The sequence below is a fragment of the Malania oleifera genome, chromosome 3, assembly GCF_029873635.1.
Source record: "Malania oleifera isolate guangnan ecotype guangnan chromosome 3, ASM2987363v1, whole genome shotgun sequence".
In the NCBI taxonomy this organism is placed as follows: Eukaryota; Viridiplantae; Streptophyta; class Magnoliopsida; order Santalales; family Ximeniaceae; genus Malania; species Malania oleifera.
The window spans coordinates 83,497,383-83,518,482 of record NC_080419.1 but is presented as its reverse complement, the minus strand read 5'-3'; the positions used below and the strand labels follow the sequence as shown (position 1 = coordinate 83,518,482).

General features: G+C 38.5%; 1 protein-coding gene across 2 annotated transcripts in view; it reads right to left on the bottom strand.

The window, feature by feature from the left end:
* Positions 1–8,216: 8,216 nt before the first annotated feature.
* The window catches only part of LOC131150853 (uncharacterized), a 33,929-nt gene continuing 21,045 nt past the window's right edge, over positions 8,217–21,100 (bottom strand). The window contains exon 6 of one of the 2 annotated variants that reach the window (XM_058101889.1): positions 8,217–8,742. In XM_058101889.1, the coding sequence (XP_057957872.1) occupies positions 8,590–8,742 (153 nt within the window). In that variant the 3' untranslated portion in view covers positions 8,217–8,589. The remainder of the gene's footprint in view (positions 8,743–21,100) is intronic. The other variant, XR_009135622.1, reaches the window with a different exon arrangement.

The window sequence follows — 21,100 nt, the reverse complement described above, 5'->3', positions numbered from 1 at the left end:
TTTGTTGGGCATGGCCTCACGAGCCTTGCTCGTCAGTTGGGCCGAATTTACGTAATGAGTTATGCTCATTTGCTAGGCATTTTTCTGGCCTCACAAGCTTTCCTTGTCAGTTGGGCCAATTTTTTAGATTTTCGAGGTCCTTCGTGATTGCACCTGCAGGGAATCAAACTTTCTTATTATTTGTGCCATACTTGGGGAATCTAAGACGTCTTGGGACTCGAGGTCACGTCAATTGGGTGTCCCCTCTAGTTGGGACATGGGTTGTGTGAGAGTTTGTTGGCGCGTGTCTGTCAGCTTTTGCATCTGGCATGATATGTGTATCTTTCTTGGGTAGTGTGCTCGTACGGGGACTTGGCATTTTTCATTGGAAATGCGAACTAACTAGTACCTTCCCACCTTCTCGGCATCCGCAGTTTCTCGAGATTTGAGCGAGCTTTCCTTTATAAAAGGTGTTCATTTGTTCATTCGCTCCTTGTCACGCTTGAGAGGCTCTCTACTAGGTACTCTTTTCCTACGTCTTCTCTTTGTGTCTTTCGTTACTTTTTTTTTTCCCCCTTTGGCTCCCCTCTCTTTGTTAAAAGCACCTATTTGGCATATCTCTTTCGAGCTCCTTTACTATCCCCGCCACTAGCAGGGCCGTCAAAGATCACGGCAATTTCTCCAATGATCTGTTCCTCCTTCTCAGCTACATCAGGCTTTTTCTATTCATGAAACTCCCCTCAACGATCTCCTTTCTTCACGAATTTTGACAGATGACCTCTTTTTATCAAGGCCTCGATTTCATTTTTTAAGTGAATGCACTCTTCAGTATCGTGTCCGTGATCCCTATGAAACTGACATAACTTTGACATGTTCTGTTTATATAAGGTTGTTCGCATAGGTTCAGGCCATGACACATACCCTTTCTCTCTTATATGCATTAATACATTAGTTTGAGGTACATTTAAGGGAGTATAACTTTGAAACTTACTAGTATGTCTCGTTCCCCTGGAGCTGTTCTATAACGCCCCGACCTGCCACGTGGGGCCCGGGGTGCTACTTTAGTGACGTCTGTGTACCTGATACCATATTCATTCTATAAATACAATGGAAATAAATAATACATTCTCCATAATCCATTACCAGAGTTCTAAACTGCTAACATACACAAAAGTCTTCCGATATCCATATTACATTCCAACCAAAAGAAAGAAAACTAACTCAGTCTGAACGACCATATTACATATCCAAGAAATTTCACACATAACTTAAATAAAGTAGAGTTCTTACATAGACTCACAAAACTAAACTGGCTATCACCTCGCCCCAGAGTTCGCCATACTTGACCTCGAGATGGTCCTGAAAAGATGATTTGTATATTGGGGTGAGACACTTCCAGTAAGGCATATTAAGTTAATATTAGTGTGTGGCCAACATGAGTTTTAGTGTATATAGAAACATTTCATTCTCCATTTAACCGAATATAGCAGTTATACATTATACTCACTCTACACAGTTGAAAATACCCTTTTCATTTCCACCGTATAAACTAGTTTAATAATAAGAGATATCATTTACATAAATTAACATATATGCGTAAAAGACACTCCCTGGGACTAATGACATGCTTAACCCTCATGACGGATTGTGCGGCCCAAAGGCTGGAATTAGCCTTGGGGAATCAACCCAGACAAAGTCAAAGTATCCATCTCCTAATACACCTCCAGGCATCCACAACCCAGTTGCAGGTCCGATTGCCTTACAACTTCTTGGTCCAGACTCCAGAGAAGGTACAACCTTTACTTAGGCTAATCGACTAAAACCACCCTACACCTCTCAGTACAGTGTGGGCGCACATGGCTAAATAATAATTTCCTAGCAACGGTACCGTGCTCACAACTGGTCCTCAGGGTTCTTAAATTATATCATGCAATTTAAGTAGTAAAATTGTAGTATAAACTTCATTTCGTATAAAATCTGCCATTTCACAAAACCCAGCCCCTGGCCGTCAAATAAACCCAGCCCCCGACCGTCAAATAAAACCTAGCTCTCAGTTGTCATATACAACCTGAAATTAGGAATAGCTTCCCAAGAGGGGGGGTGAATTGGCTTTTAAAACTTTCTTTTAACTTCTTTTAAGAATCCTTAACTTCTTTAAACACTTAACCAATTCTTTAACTTATTTGTTTAATTTCACCAATCACACAACAACTTAATTAAACAACTAATCAATTAAACGCAATCTTCAAACCAAACAATCAATTTATTTTCCAAGTATAAGTCAAACAACAAACAACCAAACCAAGATATAAAGTATTCAGCACTTTGGTAATATAACAACTCAAGATGGCTGTTTGTTTATATTTGCCAAATTTGAACCAAACCCTGTAATGAATGAAAATTTATGCTTGCTGATGTAAAGCCCTGTATAGATGAATCAAATCACTCTTTCCAAATATTTAGAACTCAAATAAACTCTTGGTAAATTTATCTTTGGGATGTTAACCAAGTAACGTACTCCCGTAAGGTTTCCGCAAGATATGATGTCATCAACGTACTCCCTTTCGGTTTCCGCAACCCAAATCAAAATTAAACCTTAAGTTTGTTTGATTTTCCAAATATATGTAGTTATATGATTTTTAAATTTAAACCATCCACGCAATTTTAAATATGCTGAAAATAAAGAGTAAGGGAAAGAGAGAATGAGACGGAGATTTTTACGAGGTTCGGCTTATACCCAGCCTACGTCCTCACCTTTGGCAAACCACCAAAGGATTCACTAGTTCAGTTCCGTTGACGGGTGGAACAATACCGATTACAATACTCCTTGGTTAAGGCTAGAGCCCGCCTTCTCCAAACGATATTCCCTCGTTCAGTCACCCCTTGCATAGGCTAGAGTCCGCCTCTCTAAGTAATGTCCCCTTGCTTAGCCAACGATCCAAACAACCCTTAGAACGTAAAAGAACTATAAGAAACACAAAATAAGATTTGCATACAAGTATACTCTCTCAAAGAGCAAGTTAGTACAATTTCAGCACTATATACTTTGAATGTAAAATACCAATATGAAATACAATGAAACTCAAGTGTAGAATTCACCAATATCCTTCTTAGAAGAGGATTAGAAGTAAGAATTCAAAGGAGGAATAATTAGCACTTCAGAATTTATCAGCAAAATAGATTTACAATGAGTGAGTAAGAGAGCTTTTGAAAGAACAAGAGTGCTTTCAGCTTTACAAGCAGATTTTTCAATTCTTAGATGTGTTTTGATTTGCAAAACCATGTATTTATAGACTTTCAAACTTGTTTCCATGTTGCAAAAGTTTCCTTTAAGTGTTTCCCAAAATTTTAGAACGTTTGGAGCTCAAACGGCTATAATATAAAATATTAGAATTTTAAAAAATTTTCCCGTTGAACAGTGTTCAGTTGACTGAAGTGTCGTGGTCAGTCAACTGAAGTTTCTTAACCCCTCAAAAATATACAAGGTCAGTTGACTGAAATCAGGGTTCAGTCATCTGATGTTGCAAGTTCAGTCGACTGAAGTCGTAAGTTCAGTCATATGAACCGCTACTGCCTGCTGTATATTCTGTCCAACAAATCTTCAATCGACTGAACTTAATCTTCAGTCGTCTGAAGTCATCTATTCAGTCATCTGAAGTTGCACCCGTGAACAGTGTTCAGTTGATTGACAGCAGTGACCCCGTTTCAGTGTTTTAGCCATAACTTTTTATGTATAACTCCAAATTAGGTGTTCTTGGTGTCAAAAGAAAGCTAAGAGAAAATCCTAAAACTTTCATGTTCATCACTTTTTAAAATAATGAAGTTTTGATAGTGAAAAATATACCTGAATACGGCTGTATCAAAATTGACAACGAACAGAAAAACCCTTTTTGGTGCTTTTTATTCCAAAAATGATTCTAACCCTTTTAAAATAATTTTTGACTTTATAAAATTATTTTACAGATATTTTAAAAGGTATTTAGGTCCAACAAGTTAACCTAAGAGCTTCAAAATATTGTAAACGGTATTTTAAACATTTAAAGTACTTACATGAAAAATTCTAAAACTTTTCTTATTCTAGGTTCTTGAGTCTTCATGTTTTGTTTCTTCAAACTTCAATCTTCTTTGAGCTTTATCACTTTGCCTTTCTTTGGATCTTTTAGTATTCCTTGGCTTTCAACAACTCATTCATGTCTTCATATTCTTCAGGATTTAATATATCATCTTTAAATTCATGCTTGGACTCTTTTAAGCTTCATTTGATCCTCTTGAACACTTTGACCTTTGCTTTCTCATATATAAGCCCTGAAATATCATTACTCACACAAATACATTAAATTTCACTTGTTTGTTAGTATCAAAACAAGATAACAAGATTTTAAACCTTATAAGGCCAACACAACCCGGCCCTCAACCGTTAAATACAACCTGACTCACATCCGTTAAATAAAACCTGACTCACAGCCGTTAAATACAACCTGGCTCACAGCCGTTAACTAAAATCACAGTATTTCGCAAAGGCAGATCCAGTATGTTTCACAAACTACCTAAGTGGTATAACCCATATCGATTATTTACCCGCCACACAATTTCAATATTTTAATATAACCATTTAAACAACCAAGAAAACATAGTTTGAGGTTCGTAATATAAAACTCAGTTTTCCACCGTTCATTTTATTCAAAATATCGTATCATATATCATATATTTTGAAAAATCCACTTTTGAACAGTCGATTTTTGGAACAACCTTTAAAATCATAGTATACTTATATATATAATGCAGTTTAATCAGTTCAAACTTAATAAAAATCTGACTTAACTTAATCCCCTTACCTTTTCTGGAAATTATGCCTAAATGGTTCGGAAATGGCGAAACCCTAGCTTTTCCAACCAGGAAATACGAGTACCAACTAGCCTTGAGGAGGAAGAGACAACTAGGAGCAAGATAGAACTCATGAGGGCTTTTTAGTGAAGAAAATCCGAAACCCTAGCAAAGCCAAAATTCTCTAGAATTGAATTTTCTAAAAAAAAAAAATGAGCTCACATCTATTTATAAGCGAGCAGCCCAGGATAAAACCGTTAACGGTTTTCCCTGCCCTCAGAAAATCGGCGACGATTTGGCAGTTGACTTTGCCAGTTAACTGAAAAATTGGCGACGGTTTCTGACCCTCTAGAAAACTGTCGACGGTTTGGGTCTTGCCAAACCAATTTCCTTCTTTTTCTTTTGTTTTCCTTTATTTCTCTCTTTTATATTTATTTTCTTTTATTTTTTACGTTCAAGTTTCTACATGTTCTGTGGCTTGCTATTCTCCTATCTCTTCCCAACTCTGGAAGATTCGTTGACCTCTCTAGTAGCACCTTTTATTTTCAACTCGATTCGGTCTCTTCTTGTGTCCATCACTTCCCCCAAGTTGATGTAAATATGTGCCCTAACCATCAACTCTTCCATGTCGGCTGGTAGCTTTCTTCCCTAACGAGTATAGGAAAGCTCTAGGCTGGAGAGCCGTGGTTAGGGCTGCCAGTGCCACCTCATAATCCAGGTTGCGGATCCCTAAGGTTGCTGTGACGAAGCGGTGTATAAACTTCTTCAACGTCTCCCGTTCTCCTTGAACCAGATTCATCAGATGGGTCGTGGTCTTGGCGATCCTTTGACTACTAATGAAATGGTCAGTGAACTGCTGCTCTATCTCAATGAAAGAGCTGATCAATCTAGGCTTAAGGGTTTGCTACCAAGCCCTGACATTTCCTTTAAGGGTGGTAGCAAATGCACGACACATGATGGCATCAGGTGCGCCTTGCAATTGCATCAGTACCTTGAAGGTATCCAGGTGATCGACTGGGTCAATTAATCCTTTATACCTTTCAAAAATTGGCATCTTGAACTTGTAGGGTAGCGGGACCTCCCTCACATCCTTGGTGAAAGGTGGATCTAAAGACTTTAGTGAAGTTTCTCCATAGAAGGGGTTGGTTCGTCCCTCTTTCATCATTTTTTCTATCTGATCTATCTTCTTTATCCTCTCTCCTAGCTCAGTCGATCGTTGCTTGTTCGTTCCCACACTATTCGTGTCCTCCACTTTCTTCGGAGGATTTGTTTTTCCATTGCTCTCCTTCGGGTCTTCTGCTTTTTCCAGTGAGTTATGATCGTTCAGTTATTGGTGAAGGGCAGGTTCTCCATGACTCTTTTGTTGTAAGAGCATGTTGAACATGTCCTCCATCTTCTTCTAGGAGACTTCCATTTTCCTTTGGAAGATAAGGAACTCCTCCCTTGTGACTCCTGAGTGGTCTACGGGTGTAGAGTGCACGGACTGGGGCGACTAATCGCCTATGGCAGGGACAGATATGGAGTTGGTGGTTGCTACCATGATTTGGGGATCGGGGCCGAAAGCGAGATGAAACCCTCTCAGAAGCATTCCCACAAACGACGCCAACTGTTGCAGAATAAAAATGTCAAGGACCTCCGATAAGCCTTCCGATCTTCGATCACCTGAAAAGGATGAAAACAAAAATGGTTTAGAGAACCCAGAGTGTACTCCGAGGGATCTCTCTGATGCCTAAGGGAATGCTTTAGAGAGGTTGTATGCAATAGTGAAATGGGGTTAGAATGAGATACCTTTGCCTCTCCACCTGATTCCCTATTTATAGCAGAGGAGTTTAACCCTAGGAGGTAATCCCATTCGCGTAAGCGTGGATCGTTCTGGCCTTTACGAGGTTGACACCAGCTATTTATGGCGCGGATGTGAGTTACTTTGGCCTTTATGGCGTTTGACCAATTCTAAGTAGCTACCTTCGAGTGTTGATGACCTTGATTATTGTCGCGTCCTAATTGTCCCCTATGGCCGATTGACCATTTGATCTTGGTATATTTAGATGTATATTAAAGAGATCTTAAACTTATAAAGATGATTCAAACTTCAATTATGTGAACCGTATTTTATAAGATAAATTGTGAGGTCAATGAGTGATTACGGTAGAGTTGGAACTAGACCATTACATTTATTATTAGAATCACCCTAGAAATATTGTCATGTGGGTGGATTCAACCTATATGGATGTGTAGGTCCCACAAAAAGGTGTGACCACTAACAAAAGTGTTAAATTATCAAATGCAAGAGTTTGTGTAATCCCACATCAAGCATGCACTAAAGGAAATCTTGAGCTTATAAGGATAGCTCAACCTCCACCAACTATATAAGACACATTTTATAAGACAAAATTATAAGATTAGTAGATCAAAACAAATAATATATCCCCAAATTGGATTAAATCTTTACAAAAGTACATCATATATTCAACTGAAATGAGGAAGAACACCAGGCCTAGCACATTGTTGTCTTTTTAACCATGCAATACTTCTTCTCACCTTTCTATTCCTAATTTGTCACGCATTGTTCTAATTTAGAACATTCCTTTCTTAACCACTCTCGAAAAAAGGTGATAAAAAGTATGAAACACTCATATGACATCCTTTACTTACGTCATGTTTGATTTGCTTTGCAAATGGAATAAGAGTATAAAATAAATGAAATGAAAATTAAATAAAATTTATGACAAAATCAAGAGGTAGCTCGAAGCCTCCAAAGATAGTAATATCATTTACATGGCATTAGACGAACTCATCTTTGTTATAAATTTGAGCCTACTTGACATCTTGGCCAGCATGATTTTTAATCAAAGATTTTGTAAATAAGAGTATTTAAAAAATAAAGGATAATAAAAATTGACATATAAACTAAAATTTCATTTTTGTTCATATACTAACAAATTCAAATCTAAAACTCAAACTCCAAGCTTCACTACCTTGGGTCACAGTTTCTTGTTTCAATTTCACTTCTTGTTTTCCTCTACTTTATGGGAAGTTGTATAATACAATCTTCCCCTTCAAGCAAGTTGCTAGGCAGATTATTAGAAGAATGGACGGGCGGAACTCCTGTAATAGAGGCTATTGGGCTACTTGCCTCTTTTGGACATGGTTATGTGAGAATTACTACAGGTAAAAACAAAAGCAGTCCAGTGCGCAAAGACCCCGTTTATGCGAGGACAGAGAAAGGAATGGACCAACGAACTGCCTAAAATATTAAAATAGGTTTCACATTGTTGCATAAAATTAGACGAAAACTAGACTACAACGTACAAGCCTCAGCCCACTTAATGAACAGAAAAGGTAGATAATTCCAAATGCAACCACAATCAGAATGTTTTTGTATCCAAACAGGTAAAAAAAAATTTCTAAACAAATGACGAATGAACATACCCAATTTATTAACATTAGTTTGCTTCAGTGTCCACCCACAAACACATTACATTATCAGATAACCACCAATGATGCTTTAAAATGAAGTATATCATTGTAGGAAAATAAAAAGAAAGAAAAATAAAAAAGAGAGAACAGAAGTACATGATAATTCAGTGCAATACACAGATATAAGGTAAAGTACCCTTCATGCTGCAATCCTCTTTTCCTCTTATTGACACGGGAATAAGATGGTTTAAAATTTTCGCCCGGAATGATAAGAGAGCATAGAGACCCTATTTTGGGGTCTCCATTTCCGCAACTAGTTGGAAACATATGACAGCAAAATGCTTCAAGCTGAACAGTTGAATAGAGTGTTTACATGAAGTCTTCCTCCAATTCTTGCAATGACTTGCTTGTTGCAGCAATCTGTTTGTTAGAGGTCATATTTTCAGAAACCATCAAACCCTTATAGCTCCGAATCTCTGCCTGTCTCTCCTTTTCAAGCCTTTCCATTTCCTCCCGTCGTTTCTGGAGAAAAATGGAGAGGTGGAACCAACATAAGATAATATTTAGACATTTCATAAAGCAGAGTCTACAAATATGCAAACTACAGTCTCATCCAAATCAAGGAATCAGGTGTCAATTTCACAATTTTAATCACTAAAATCTTGTCCAAAGGGGTAAAATGGGCTCAGAGAAATTAGGTTTATTGGGGTCCTTTATGGGGTAAGGTGGACTCAAAAAGATAAAATTGTAACAAGGCTCAACTGTGAAAAAACTAATGGTTAGTCACAATTGCACTCACTAGTAAAGTCCGAAGCAATGAGAAGGCCAACTCACTATTTCTGCATACTGGAAAGAGAAATGCTACAGCTTTTGAAGGAATTCCCACTACTCCCACAATCCTCAATAGGATTGGATGGCTTACGTTTCATAGTTGGCTTCAAGAGTTACACATAATGGTCACAGTAATTTTCTTCAATAGCTTATCACACAGTTGATTCAACACTTTCTGTTTCTTTTCTTTGCTTGTACATAGGCAGCACCCCATTGGTACCCAATTAATGAAATCTCTCTTTACCAATTAAATAAAAAAGTGAGAAAGCCAACACTTTGCCAATTCACACAATCTGTATCACTGTTTCCAACGTCGCCTCAACCTGAAATTCATCAAAGATCATCATGGAACATACCCCCCGACACAAAATCCTCTTCAAAACGGGTCCCAAACTGATATTCGATTTCTCCTATGAAAACAGCATCAAGACCCCTAATTCCTCAAAGAAATAAGTTCTATCATTCCAATCACTCATCCAACCCATCCCACCATTAACAGTCCTAATGCAGATCCTTATTTCTTCCTTGTGCCTTGCCTTAGTGATCCAAAACTCCCTTGCAATCTGAGCAGAAGATCAATCCTATGATTCACCAATGCAAATGCCTCCCAAGTGGAAGAGAGTAGGGTTTGCCCTGCATTAGTGGAAGACTTAATAGCCATTTCTTTTACAGTTTTGGTAGAAGGAAGGATAGGGCAGCCTTATGGAGGTGTGGCTTAGTTGCAGTTTTATGGGGCATATGGATCGAATGTGATGCACAGATATTCTCGGCAAAAAACTAATTTGAGAGCTGATCTGAGATAAAATGCATTATTTAGCATAACTGTGGTGCATTGGATTTGGGTTTTTCAGAGAAAATAGTTTCCAGGAGATTCGAAGAGTTTGGGGGAATGTGTTGGCTGGTTAATTTTCTCATTTTTCTGTAGGCTGTTTTTTTCTGGTTTGTTCCAGATTTTCACTCTCCCTCCTGTAAATTCTTCTTTTATTAATATAAATTTTTTTTGCTGCTATCCAAAAAAAAAACCCTCCCCAACATCAATGCAAATCATGAAATCAACAGAAACAAATTCTAACCCGATGGAGTTCCACAAAAAAGGCCATTCCAGTTGTGAATCACTAACCACACAATCCATAACCTGAGACCCTTACATGATCCAATCACTTGGAGATTGATGCCAACCCTTTATATCCCAAGAGAGGTTCGTTGTAAATCCCCTCTTTCCAAGAGACTCCAATAGAAAGAAGCTCCACTACTTTCTTGCCACACGTTCCTTCCAGATTACCAAGTAGAAAATCAAGGCTAGTTCCAAATGTTCAAGCCTAGAGATAAAATTCACCTCCCCCAAATTCCTCAAGATGTCCCCAACCTTCTTCTGAATCACCATTCTGAAGAAGATCCTCCATTCCATATATCCACCATTCTGAAACACACCACTTAACTAATTATCTCTACTCAAATTCCATACCCTTACACAAGGTACATTATCACATTCCTACCTCAAACACTGGTATAATATTACTGATTCCCACTTCGATTGTCTTTTGAGGATCCAGCCACAAACCCAACCCAGTCATGACTGAGTTACGGTCTTAAATATTTTTCCGACTTACAAGTCTCAAGCTCTGACTTTCACCGTAAAACTTTGAATTGACTATGCTCTGGTCAAGCTGCACTGGAAGATACCCACAAGAATCACAAAAGGCCCCCTAGTCAAAACAATTCAAATGCCTTCCAACAAAGACAAATCATATGCCCTCAACAATGAGCTCCCAATTCTCTTTGCCAAGGGTAAGCCCTCTGGCCACCAGAACACAAGCACTCAAAACATCAAATTTCATAAGCTAACGGTCTCTAACCATGTTCCCACCAAAACTCAAACCATAGCCCTCTTAGGGTTCCAACAAAGTCCTTTGAGCAAAATTCGTGGACTCCTTCAAGTTCGCATCCAACAGGGTTTCATCACAACAATGACCAACTCAGATGCAGCTCAGAATTTAGATGCATAAAGGCTTTTAACAATTGTCTCTTCCATAGAGCCAAGAATTCAAATCTCTATGGAATATGAATGTGAAAAACACAATGTCAAAAGCTCCAACATTCATCCATTTCCATAGATCTAAAAATATCAACTTTCCCAATTGAGCAAGGACAGCACATAAATAGTGTGTGGCGCCAATACCCACCTCAAAGTCATCGGGTATTTATTTTCAAAATCTTAAATTCCTCAAAAATAAATCCTTACCCCCGCACTCAAGGTATAGGGTAAACTCAACCATCTTAATTCATCAAACAGTATATTGATGCCAACTTTTTTTCACACAAAGAGGAACACGATAAAAGGAGGAGAGAACGATCGATACACACCTAAAGGTAGATTGATCCTCCCCTCAATCAATTCACATCTTGAAATCTCAAAAAAAGAATTGATGCCAACAAGAAGAATTCAATTTAGCACCAAAAAGGAGTGACTCGGATACCAATCATCACAGAGCAGCAGAGTCGCAAGGCCAAAAGAATCACCTTCACCTTATTCTGCTAAATGTGATGGGACTCCGCCTGTCCGTTGACAAGACTAAACCAAGTCTCATGTTAATCATCTAAATACATGAAAATGTTCCTAGGTCCATTCAATGGTCAAATCTCATGGCATGACAGTGCACACAACTAAGATAGTCCGTGAGAAACATGATTTGATAACAGTGTTGTATTCACACCCCACAAGCAATGAGGTTAACTCTCCACCCCCCAATATGATTGTAGTGCAAATGTTCTTGCAACTAAACACTCATAAACCAGAGCTAGGGGAAATGACGTCTTACACCACAAAACAAAAACATAAAAGGTTCATCAACCCTTGACAATCAACCCAGTATGAGATGAGACCCTGCAAGGACCATGGTAGGTGCACATCCTATCCTCCAGTTCGAAGAGTGATGTGCAAGACCATTCACCAATTATTCATCCATGAGGCTACTAATCCAACACAAAAGCCCAAGAGACCCCTCGAGGAAACCAAGAGCTTGCTCCTCAGGTTGCTCACTTAGTACCCAAAAGGGCAATAGTGTGGTAAGATGCTAACCCAGTTGATTGGGATCAGCATACCCTACCAATGTCATTTTCAGATGTTATGACACGTGGACGGCCTTCCGATGTCCACATTACCTTTGTCGACATGATGACACATGGACGACCTCCCAATGTCCACATCGGTTCATAATTGTTTGTAGATTTTGAATGGATTAATTGAAGACTTGTTTTAAAGACTTTTCAGTGTGAGAAAGACCCGAGTAGAGATGCCGAAACAAGTCCGAGTTCAATACCCATGTAGGCCCCCACACAGTCTTGTGGGCCCCACACTGCTCCATTGGGCCCACACGAATTGGGCCTCCCTTTGACTTTTGTTTGAATTTAATTTATAAATATGCAAGACAACTTGCTTCCATGCATGGTTTTAAATCGTGGTGATGGGTAGCATAGCGTAGCGGTAACGGGTGTAACGAGAAGTGGGAGTAGCGGATGTTACATAACGGGAAGCGGGTGTAATGGCCGTGAATTTTTTTGAAGCACGCACAGCCTTGTGCATATTAGCGTACTTGCATGTTTTAAGCTTTTAGCCCTTCTTAGAAAAAGTTTGTTTATTTTGGATCCTTTAGTTCGAGTAACTAATTTTTTTGGTAAGGGCAACAAGTTTACATTTGTTTTAAATCACCATTGATAGAAAAATTACGCATGTGTACATATTTATACTTCTCATTGTTCTTATCTGCGATAAATTCTTGGGTGCTAAATTAATTAATAAAACAAAATACATTATACACTCCATTAATCTATTAGACACATACGACACACAAATAATAAAAATATAAAATAGTTAAAAAAGAAAGAAGGTTGAAGTTGAAAAATATAGAACATAAATATCACATTACTAATATTGTCAAAATAAAACATTTTCCTAAGTATTTTTCAAATTGCTAATTAATGCATCTCTTGTGAGTATTTAAAGAAACAGTAAATTTTGTATCATTGTCATCCTCATTATAATCTTTTCCTCCTCTCGCCATATGGTATATTGAGAATGATTTATGAATGAGAGAAAAAGTGAGAAGAAAAAGTACCAAAGAAAATAATTTTTTGATGTAAGTCCTGTAGCAGCTACGTAACGGCTGTAGCGGCCTTTATGCAACGGTAGCGGTCCGTAACAGCCGCTACAGCCGTGATTTTTCTTCTCAACAATTTCACGGTGTGTAACGGTATTGGTAACCCAAAAAACTGTTACGTAACTGCGTTACGTAACGGTCTCAGACTTTATTTAAAACCATGCTTGCATGTGTATGTTAGGAAATTGTGTGAGTATGTCTAGTGAGTTTGAGTGTTAGTAAGTTGTGCTTAGTATTTATTGTGTCTAGAAAGTTGGAGCATTTATTTTGTTAGTAACTTGCAAGAGTAATTAATGTGTCTAGTAAGTTGGTGTCTTTATTATTTGTGTCTCCCATGCTTGTGTGGGAATTGTTAGTTGTTTAATGTCTGTCCCCCATGCTAGCTAAGCTTATTAATGTTGTGTCCCCCCATGCTAGCTTATATATACCCCTTCATTGTAAGAACTATGTAGAGAGAGAAAAGTTTTGATATTGAAAGGACATTCCTTTGTTGAAGCTTTTTTAAGCTTTGTCCAATCCTTAGAATTGTGTAGTGAGAGGCTACGTCGTTCTCCTCGGAGATCAGGTGGTGAGAGACCACTATTCTATCCATCGACTCCATCCCTATCCCACCTTCACGACTTCCCTCCATCACTCACACGGCCATCACCAAGTTGCACACCAAGTCCACCAATCCATTATTTCATTTGCTGCATACATATCCATATTTCAAAGTGTGCACGAAGAACTTCAGACGAGTTCTAACTATCCTCCAACGCATTCACATGGCCACACCAAAATACCCCCCCCCCCCACACACAGCCACTTCCCCTCCATTACATTGCTGCGTTCGGCTCGGTGTTTCAAAGCTTCTTCCAAGGAATTTTTTGGCGTGGTCTAAGACTTGTGTTAAACAACGTCAAGCATCCATAGATTCTCGTGGTAACTTCAGTTTCTGTTTGAACCCTTGAATTCCAAAACTTGAATAGCATTTGAATCCATTGATTGCAATATTATTACTTGCTAGTTTTAAAATCAAGTTTGGGAATATTGCTGTGCTAAACATAGAACTTTCATTCTTGCAATATTGAAATATCATCTTTTCCACATTTAACTTGATTCCTTTGTGAAAGAACTCTTGGGACTTTTTTTCTGGACAACATCATACACTGTTTTAAAATTTAACAACATGAAATATAACATGATTTATTGTGTTTATGTTTGGATAACTGAATTATTAATTTGAAGTGTTTTGAGTGTGTATGCTTGCTTATGAGGGTTGAATTAGTAGGACTAGGCCACCCTCTCCCATCCTCCATCATCTTGGTATCAGAGTCTGGGTTAGAATAGGCTAAACCCTCAAAGTCCCATTTCCTTAGCTTGCAGGATTTTAATTTCAGACTGAAACAACCGCAAGATTTTGCCTAGGACAGCCCACCTATATTCTGAATTTTGGATATATGGAACTTAGTTTGGTTAGGTTTACACTTGACCCAATTTTGTGTGACCAAACACCATTCCAAGGGCTTCCCTAGTGTGTCCGAATCCTTCCCCAGCCCCTAGGCTATCTACTCAAGTCAGGAATCCTTACCAAGATCATAGGATTAATGTTGAGAGAGAGCCACCTATGCCTCCTAGAGAAAGATCTTCCTTCCCTCCACAAAGGCGAGTGAACAACCAAGATGACTTTGTTAGAAAATCCCCACACCTTGAGCCCTGTGCCCAACATTGGAATGATGAGGACTATGAGGTTGATGACCTTCATGTTAGGAGATCTTACCGAAGGGACAATCATGACCCTTACAAGGATGTAATGAGGATAGAAGCCCTAACCTATGATGGGCAGATGGATCCTAAAGTCTTCCAAGATTGGTTGACTAGGATGGATTCCTATTTTGATTGGTGTAAGATGACTGACCCTCATCGGGTTAAGTTTGCAAAAACTTCAGGGCAAGCCAAGCTCTATTGGATGAATGTCGAGAGGCATGAAGCAAGGTTAGATCATCAACCCATTAAGCATTGGGATCTAATGAAGGATAGGTTAAGGGAGAATTATGTACCCCTTAGTTATAGAGAGCACCTTATAGATCAACTATACAGCTTAAGTCAAGGTAGCATGACTGTTTCAGAATACATGAGTCAATTCGATGAGTTGTCTATAAGATGTGGTGTCTATGAGATTGTTAGTCAACAGATCTCTCGATTTCACTTAGGATTAAAGCCTGAACTAAGGAGAAAATTGTTTCCCCATCACATTGAGTCAGGCCTATAATTTAGCTCATGACTTTGAGCAAATGACTAAAGGGCCCATGGGAAAACGGTTTGATACCTCTTCAAATGAGTCATACTCTCAAAAGATACAAGAGTTATGACAAGTGTCGACCAGTGCAATCAGGTCAAGTCACCTCCCGAGGGAGTAATTCCACAGTCCAACAACCTATGGACAAAGGAAAAGCACCCATGATTAGATCCACTCGCCAGAGTTCAAACAGTACAGTGTACTTCAGGTGCCATAAACAAGGACACTTTTCCAAACAATGTCCCACCAGGAACTTGGCGTTGAAAGGGAAGATAGTGAGAAAAAGAAGGAAAAAAAAGAAACTAGTGGAGAATCCTTGAAAAAGCTGTGTGAGCGGGAAAGTCAAGATACACAAGAAGTGAATGTGGTTGTTACTAAGGAGACTGAAATGCCCCTCCTTGAGAAAAAAACACCACTAGAAGTAACATCCCTACCTTCTAAGTTTAAGGATGTCATCTCTGAGCCACCTAGTAAGTCATCTCTTATGAGAGACAATCAACATGTCACTGACATTGTTCCTAGTTCATCTCTAGCTAATTTACAACATCACAGAGTGAACCGGATAAAACATGAGGAGCTAAAACAAGTGAATGAATCGAAGGAACACGATTTTCTTTAAACGAGTTTACGTCCACTTACCTGCCCTACTTTTCCTAATCACAAGGAAGATAACACTTTGAGCACATGCATCAATAATAGAGCAACCAACAAGATTGTAATCGAGAATAGTTTTCTCAAAACCACTGTTTCCAATGAAGATGTACAACTCTTAGGTTACTTCTTGAAAGCCTTGAGCACCATGTTAGGCACCAAACTTAAATGTCCTAGTGCTTATCACCCGCAAACCAATTGGCAAGTTGAAGTAGTGAATAGGACCACATGTCTTAGCCCATTTCAGGTTGTCACAAGATATAGTCCTAGGAAGCCTATAGATCTTATTCCACTACCACTTAAGTCTAGAGTAAGTGAACCGACTGATGCTTTTGCAAAGCATATACACAATCTACAGTCTAAAATAAGAATGAAGGTTAATTTGAATTTTGAACATCATAAATCTCGTGCTAATATACATTGCATGTTAAAAAAAATTTCAAAAGGTGATATGGTTATAGTCTGTATTCATCCTAAGCAAATTCTTGTAGGACAGGTGAGGAAGTTACATGCTAACAAGATGGATCATTTCAAAATTTTAAAGAAAACTAGTTCTAATGCTTACATGCTTAATATTCCTGTTGATTTTAGCATAAGCAATGTTTTTAATGTTGAAAATCTAACCCCGTTTCTTGTAGCATCTTCTTTTGTGGAACCTTCAAATTCTAACTCTGCAGGTGACCCCACTCCATTTCCCACTCCTCGTGAACCTAGAAAACTTAAATTGCCATTGCCTCTACCCCTACCCATGCCCAAGAACCTTGATGTAATCTTGGATGACAAGACAAAGTTCACACAAGCAGGGTCATACCGAAAGTACTTAGTCAAGTAGAGAGGTGAGCCACTTCTTGAAAGGAGCTGGAATTTTAAGGAAGACCTCCTTCATCTTAACCCGGAATGTTACTCCTAGTACTTAACCTCTAATTCTTTGGAGAAGAATTCTTTTGGGCCCGATAGAGATGATGGGGATCAACACACCCTACCTATGTCATTTTTAGATGTCGTGGCATGTGGACAGCCTCCCGATGTCCACATTTCCTTTTCCGACATGATGACACGTGGACGACCTCCCGATGTTCACATCGGTTCATAATTGTTTGTAGATTTTGAATGGATTATTTGAAGAGTTGTTTTGAAGACTTTTCAGTGTGAGAAAGACCCAAGTAGAAATGCCGAAGCAAGTCCGAGTTCAATACCCATGTGGGCCCCACACGGCTCCAGCCTCCCTTTGACTTTTGTTTGTATTTAATTTGTAAACATGCAAGACAACTTGCTTGCATGTGTATGTTAGGAAATTGTGTGTCTAGTGAGTTGGAGTGTTAGTAAGTTGTGCTTAGTATCTATTGTATCTAGAAAGTTGGAGCATTTATTTTGTTAGTAACTTGTAAGAGTAATTAATGTGTCTAGTAAGTTAGTGTCTTTATTATTTGTGTCTCCCATGTTTGTGTGGGAATTGTTAGTTATTTAATGTCTTTGTCCCCCCACGCTAGCTAAGCTTATTAATGCTTTGTCCCCCCATGCTAGCTTATATATACCCCTTCATAGTAAGAACTATGTAGAGAGAGAAAAGTATTGATATTGAAAGGAAATTCCTTTGTTGAAGCTTTTTTAAGCTTTGTCCAATCCTTGTGATTGTGTAGTGAGAGGCTACGTTGTTCTCCTCAGAGATCAGGTGGTGCGAGACCACTATTCTATCCAATGACTCCATCCCTATCCCACCTTCACGACTTCCCTCCATCACCCACAAGGCCATCACCAAGTTACACCCCAAGGCCATCAATCCATCATTTCATTCGTTGCATGCATATCCATATTTCAAAGTATCCTCCAACACATCCACACGGCCACACCAAAATACACCCCACACGGCCACTTTTCCTCCATTACATTGCTGCGTTCGTCTTGGTGTTTCAAAGCTTGTTCCAAGGAATTTTCTGGCGTGGTCTAAGACTTGTGTTGAACAACGTCACGTCATCCAAACAATTCCCTTGGTAATTTTAGTACTTGTGTTTGAATCCTTGCTATAATTGTAAACCCTTGCTTATATTGAAGCCTTTGCTTAAAAGCCTGAAATTCCACACTTGAATACCACATTTGAATCCATAGATTGCAATATTGATACTTGCTAGTTTAAAATCAATTATGAGAATAATGTTGTGCTAATCATAGAACTTTTATTCTTGAAATATTGAAATAGCATTTTTCCGCATTTAACTTGAATCCTTTGTGTAAGAATCAATTAGGACTTATTTCTTAACAGCATCATACACCTTTTAAAAATCCTTGAACATGTGAAATATAGCATGATTTATTGTGTTTATATTCAGATAATTGAATTCTTAATTTAAAGTGTATTGAGTGTATGTGTTTGCTTGTGAAGGTTGAATCGGTAGGACTAGGTCACCCTCTCCCGTCCTACATCACCAGTGTTCCATCCCAATATATTTCAGGCACCATTCTCATTTTAGCACGAGTACCCATTCATGGGTTGGCCCAGAGCCCCACCATAGTAAATGGATCCACCAAGACAATATCAACACTCCTAGTACACCTATGACAACTCCATTATTGAATCCGTGTTTATAATACTCTTCCAAGACAGATCCACTACTCACTATGCCCCTCTAAGGCCACCAAAACAACCTTCTTTGATGCGTCAAAAATACACGAACGCAAGACTGTGATAGCTTGTACTAGTGCCAATTAACAATTTACAATATAGCAATTCGATAAACATGGAATGGAGAAAGTTGGTACAATACCCACCAACATGAGGCATCTTCACATCAACTGAAGTTTGAATGTTTCATCATTAATAAAAAGTATTTCGAAAAAAATGCAGAATATCCAAGGAGGAAAAACTACTATTAACTTGCAGTTACAAGACAATAGGGAGTAGGTTCTGCCGCAGACAACAGAAATGAGTGAAAAGTGGAGACCCAAGGTCATATAACTGGCCCGTAGCCTCCTAGACAAGAAACCTAATAATGGAGGACTGCTAGTATCACCCTTTCGGTGTTTTTATAATATGCATGTGTGCAAGAAACTAGGAAGAAGTATATAATAGGCTAGTATCAGGGACATTTTTTAGGTTTGGAATATTTTAAAATTTTTAGATATTAATATATGCTTTTATTGTAATGAGCTAGTTTAACTCTGCCTGTGATGCACTTAGGGGGCATTTGATAAGTTCTGGCATTTAGCATTGAATGTTGACTGCAATTCTGAATTTGAGAACCAGGTTCTAAATATAATTGAAACCAGTCTTTGAATCTGAATGCAGAATAATTTCTATTGTTTGGTAACTAACCTCTAAATATATGTAACGTTCCAATTTTAACCCTTTAAATTGCCAAGAGAAAAACTGTTCGTTAAAATTAATAAGCATTTTCTGAGATCAAAATTTTTTATTTAGCAAAAATAATGTGTCTCAAATACAAAACATAAATATATTATGGAAAATACTTTTTAACGTAAATGCTTGAAAACATAAAATATTATTTATTGTGAAACACAACAAGAAATTATTTTTTCTAATTAACACTTTAACTAAATACTTGCTCTCACCATTTTTTACCTTTTCTCTGCAAAATCCAATGAATTCATGACCTCTTGTTGTTCTGAAATAGGGGCTTGCATTCACTAGAGAACATTTCAATATGCAAAAGAGTATTTGGATCTTTGCAAATTGAAAGCCCATACGAGCAAAGAGATAATTTGAGCAAGATGGGGTCTTCCCAAATCATATTTTGAAATCTTGTGCAGCAATAGATAAACCAGAACACAAATGAAAAAAGAAGAAGGAGAAGATGAGGGGAAAGAACATGCTAGCACCGGAGGAGCAAGGAGAATGTTGAAAGAAGAGGGGCAGCGGTGGAGGTGCTTGTGCAGCACTGGGGAGAGCAGATAGCTGAGAGTTTGGAGAGATAGGGTATGGGTCATTTGGGTGATTGTGGGAGGAAACAGGGTCGTGTAATTTGTGTTACTTTTTTTAGGCAAAAAAGTCAAAAAAGCTTCTAATTGGTGCCTCTTACCGAATCAGCACCAGGGAGATTGTTGATTCTCCTAGAGGCAATTTAAAGCTATTTCAGAGGTTAAACAAACCCTGGTTCACTGCATTTTGGACCACTAAGAACCCAATATCTATTTTGAGGCTATTAAGTGCAAATAAACCCCACCTTAAATGTCCTTAACCTTTTCGCACAAAGCCAACTAGTCCCAATCCTGGGTAAAGGAGGGGGATGTGCTAGGTAGCTAACAGCCAATGAAAAACTTTTTGAATCTCTATGATATGAATTCTTATCAATGATGCGATGGCACGCCCCCTATGAGTGAGACATTGCACCTGCGCAAAATGCGTGAGGGTGGGCTAGCTAGGTCATTGCTAGGAAGCAACGCGCCGTGTCAGTGCTCGAGTATCGTGTCAAATATGCGAGGGTCCCCACATCAATGCAACATGGAATGCATGGACACCTACGAGTAAAAGCATGGAGATAGTTGACATAACGATTTGAAGAAAAGTAATGTAAACTGCCTTCAAGAAACTAAGGAAGTAGGGGAGAAAGCTAGAAAATTTGAAAAATTAGGATTTAAAAATTGGTAAGCTAGAATCATTGTAGACGAAGACCATAGTGTTGTAGATGTGAAAAGTAGGAGAAAGAATCATAAAAATCAAGACGGTCCTAGGTCAAGCGATAGTAAATGCCATTAGTGCTTATGCTCCTCAAATAGGCTTCACAAAAAACCATAAGAGATAATTTTTAGAAGATATGGGTAGTATTCATGGTATTAAATAACAGCTGTTACGTAACGGAAAATCATCTCTCCGATACCGTTACAGCCCGCATTAGCGGTGAGCAGAAAATTCATGTGCGTAACGGCCGTTACAGGACCGTAACGGCCCATAACGGCCGCTACACTAACATTACGACCCATAACGTCCGTTACGACACATTACAGCCGA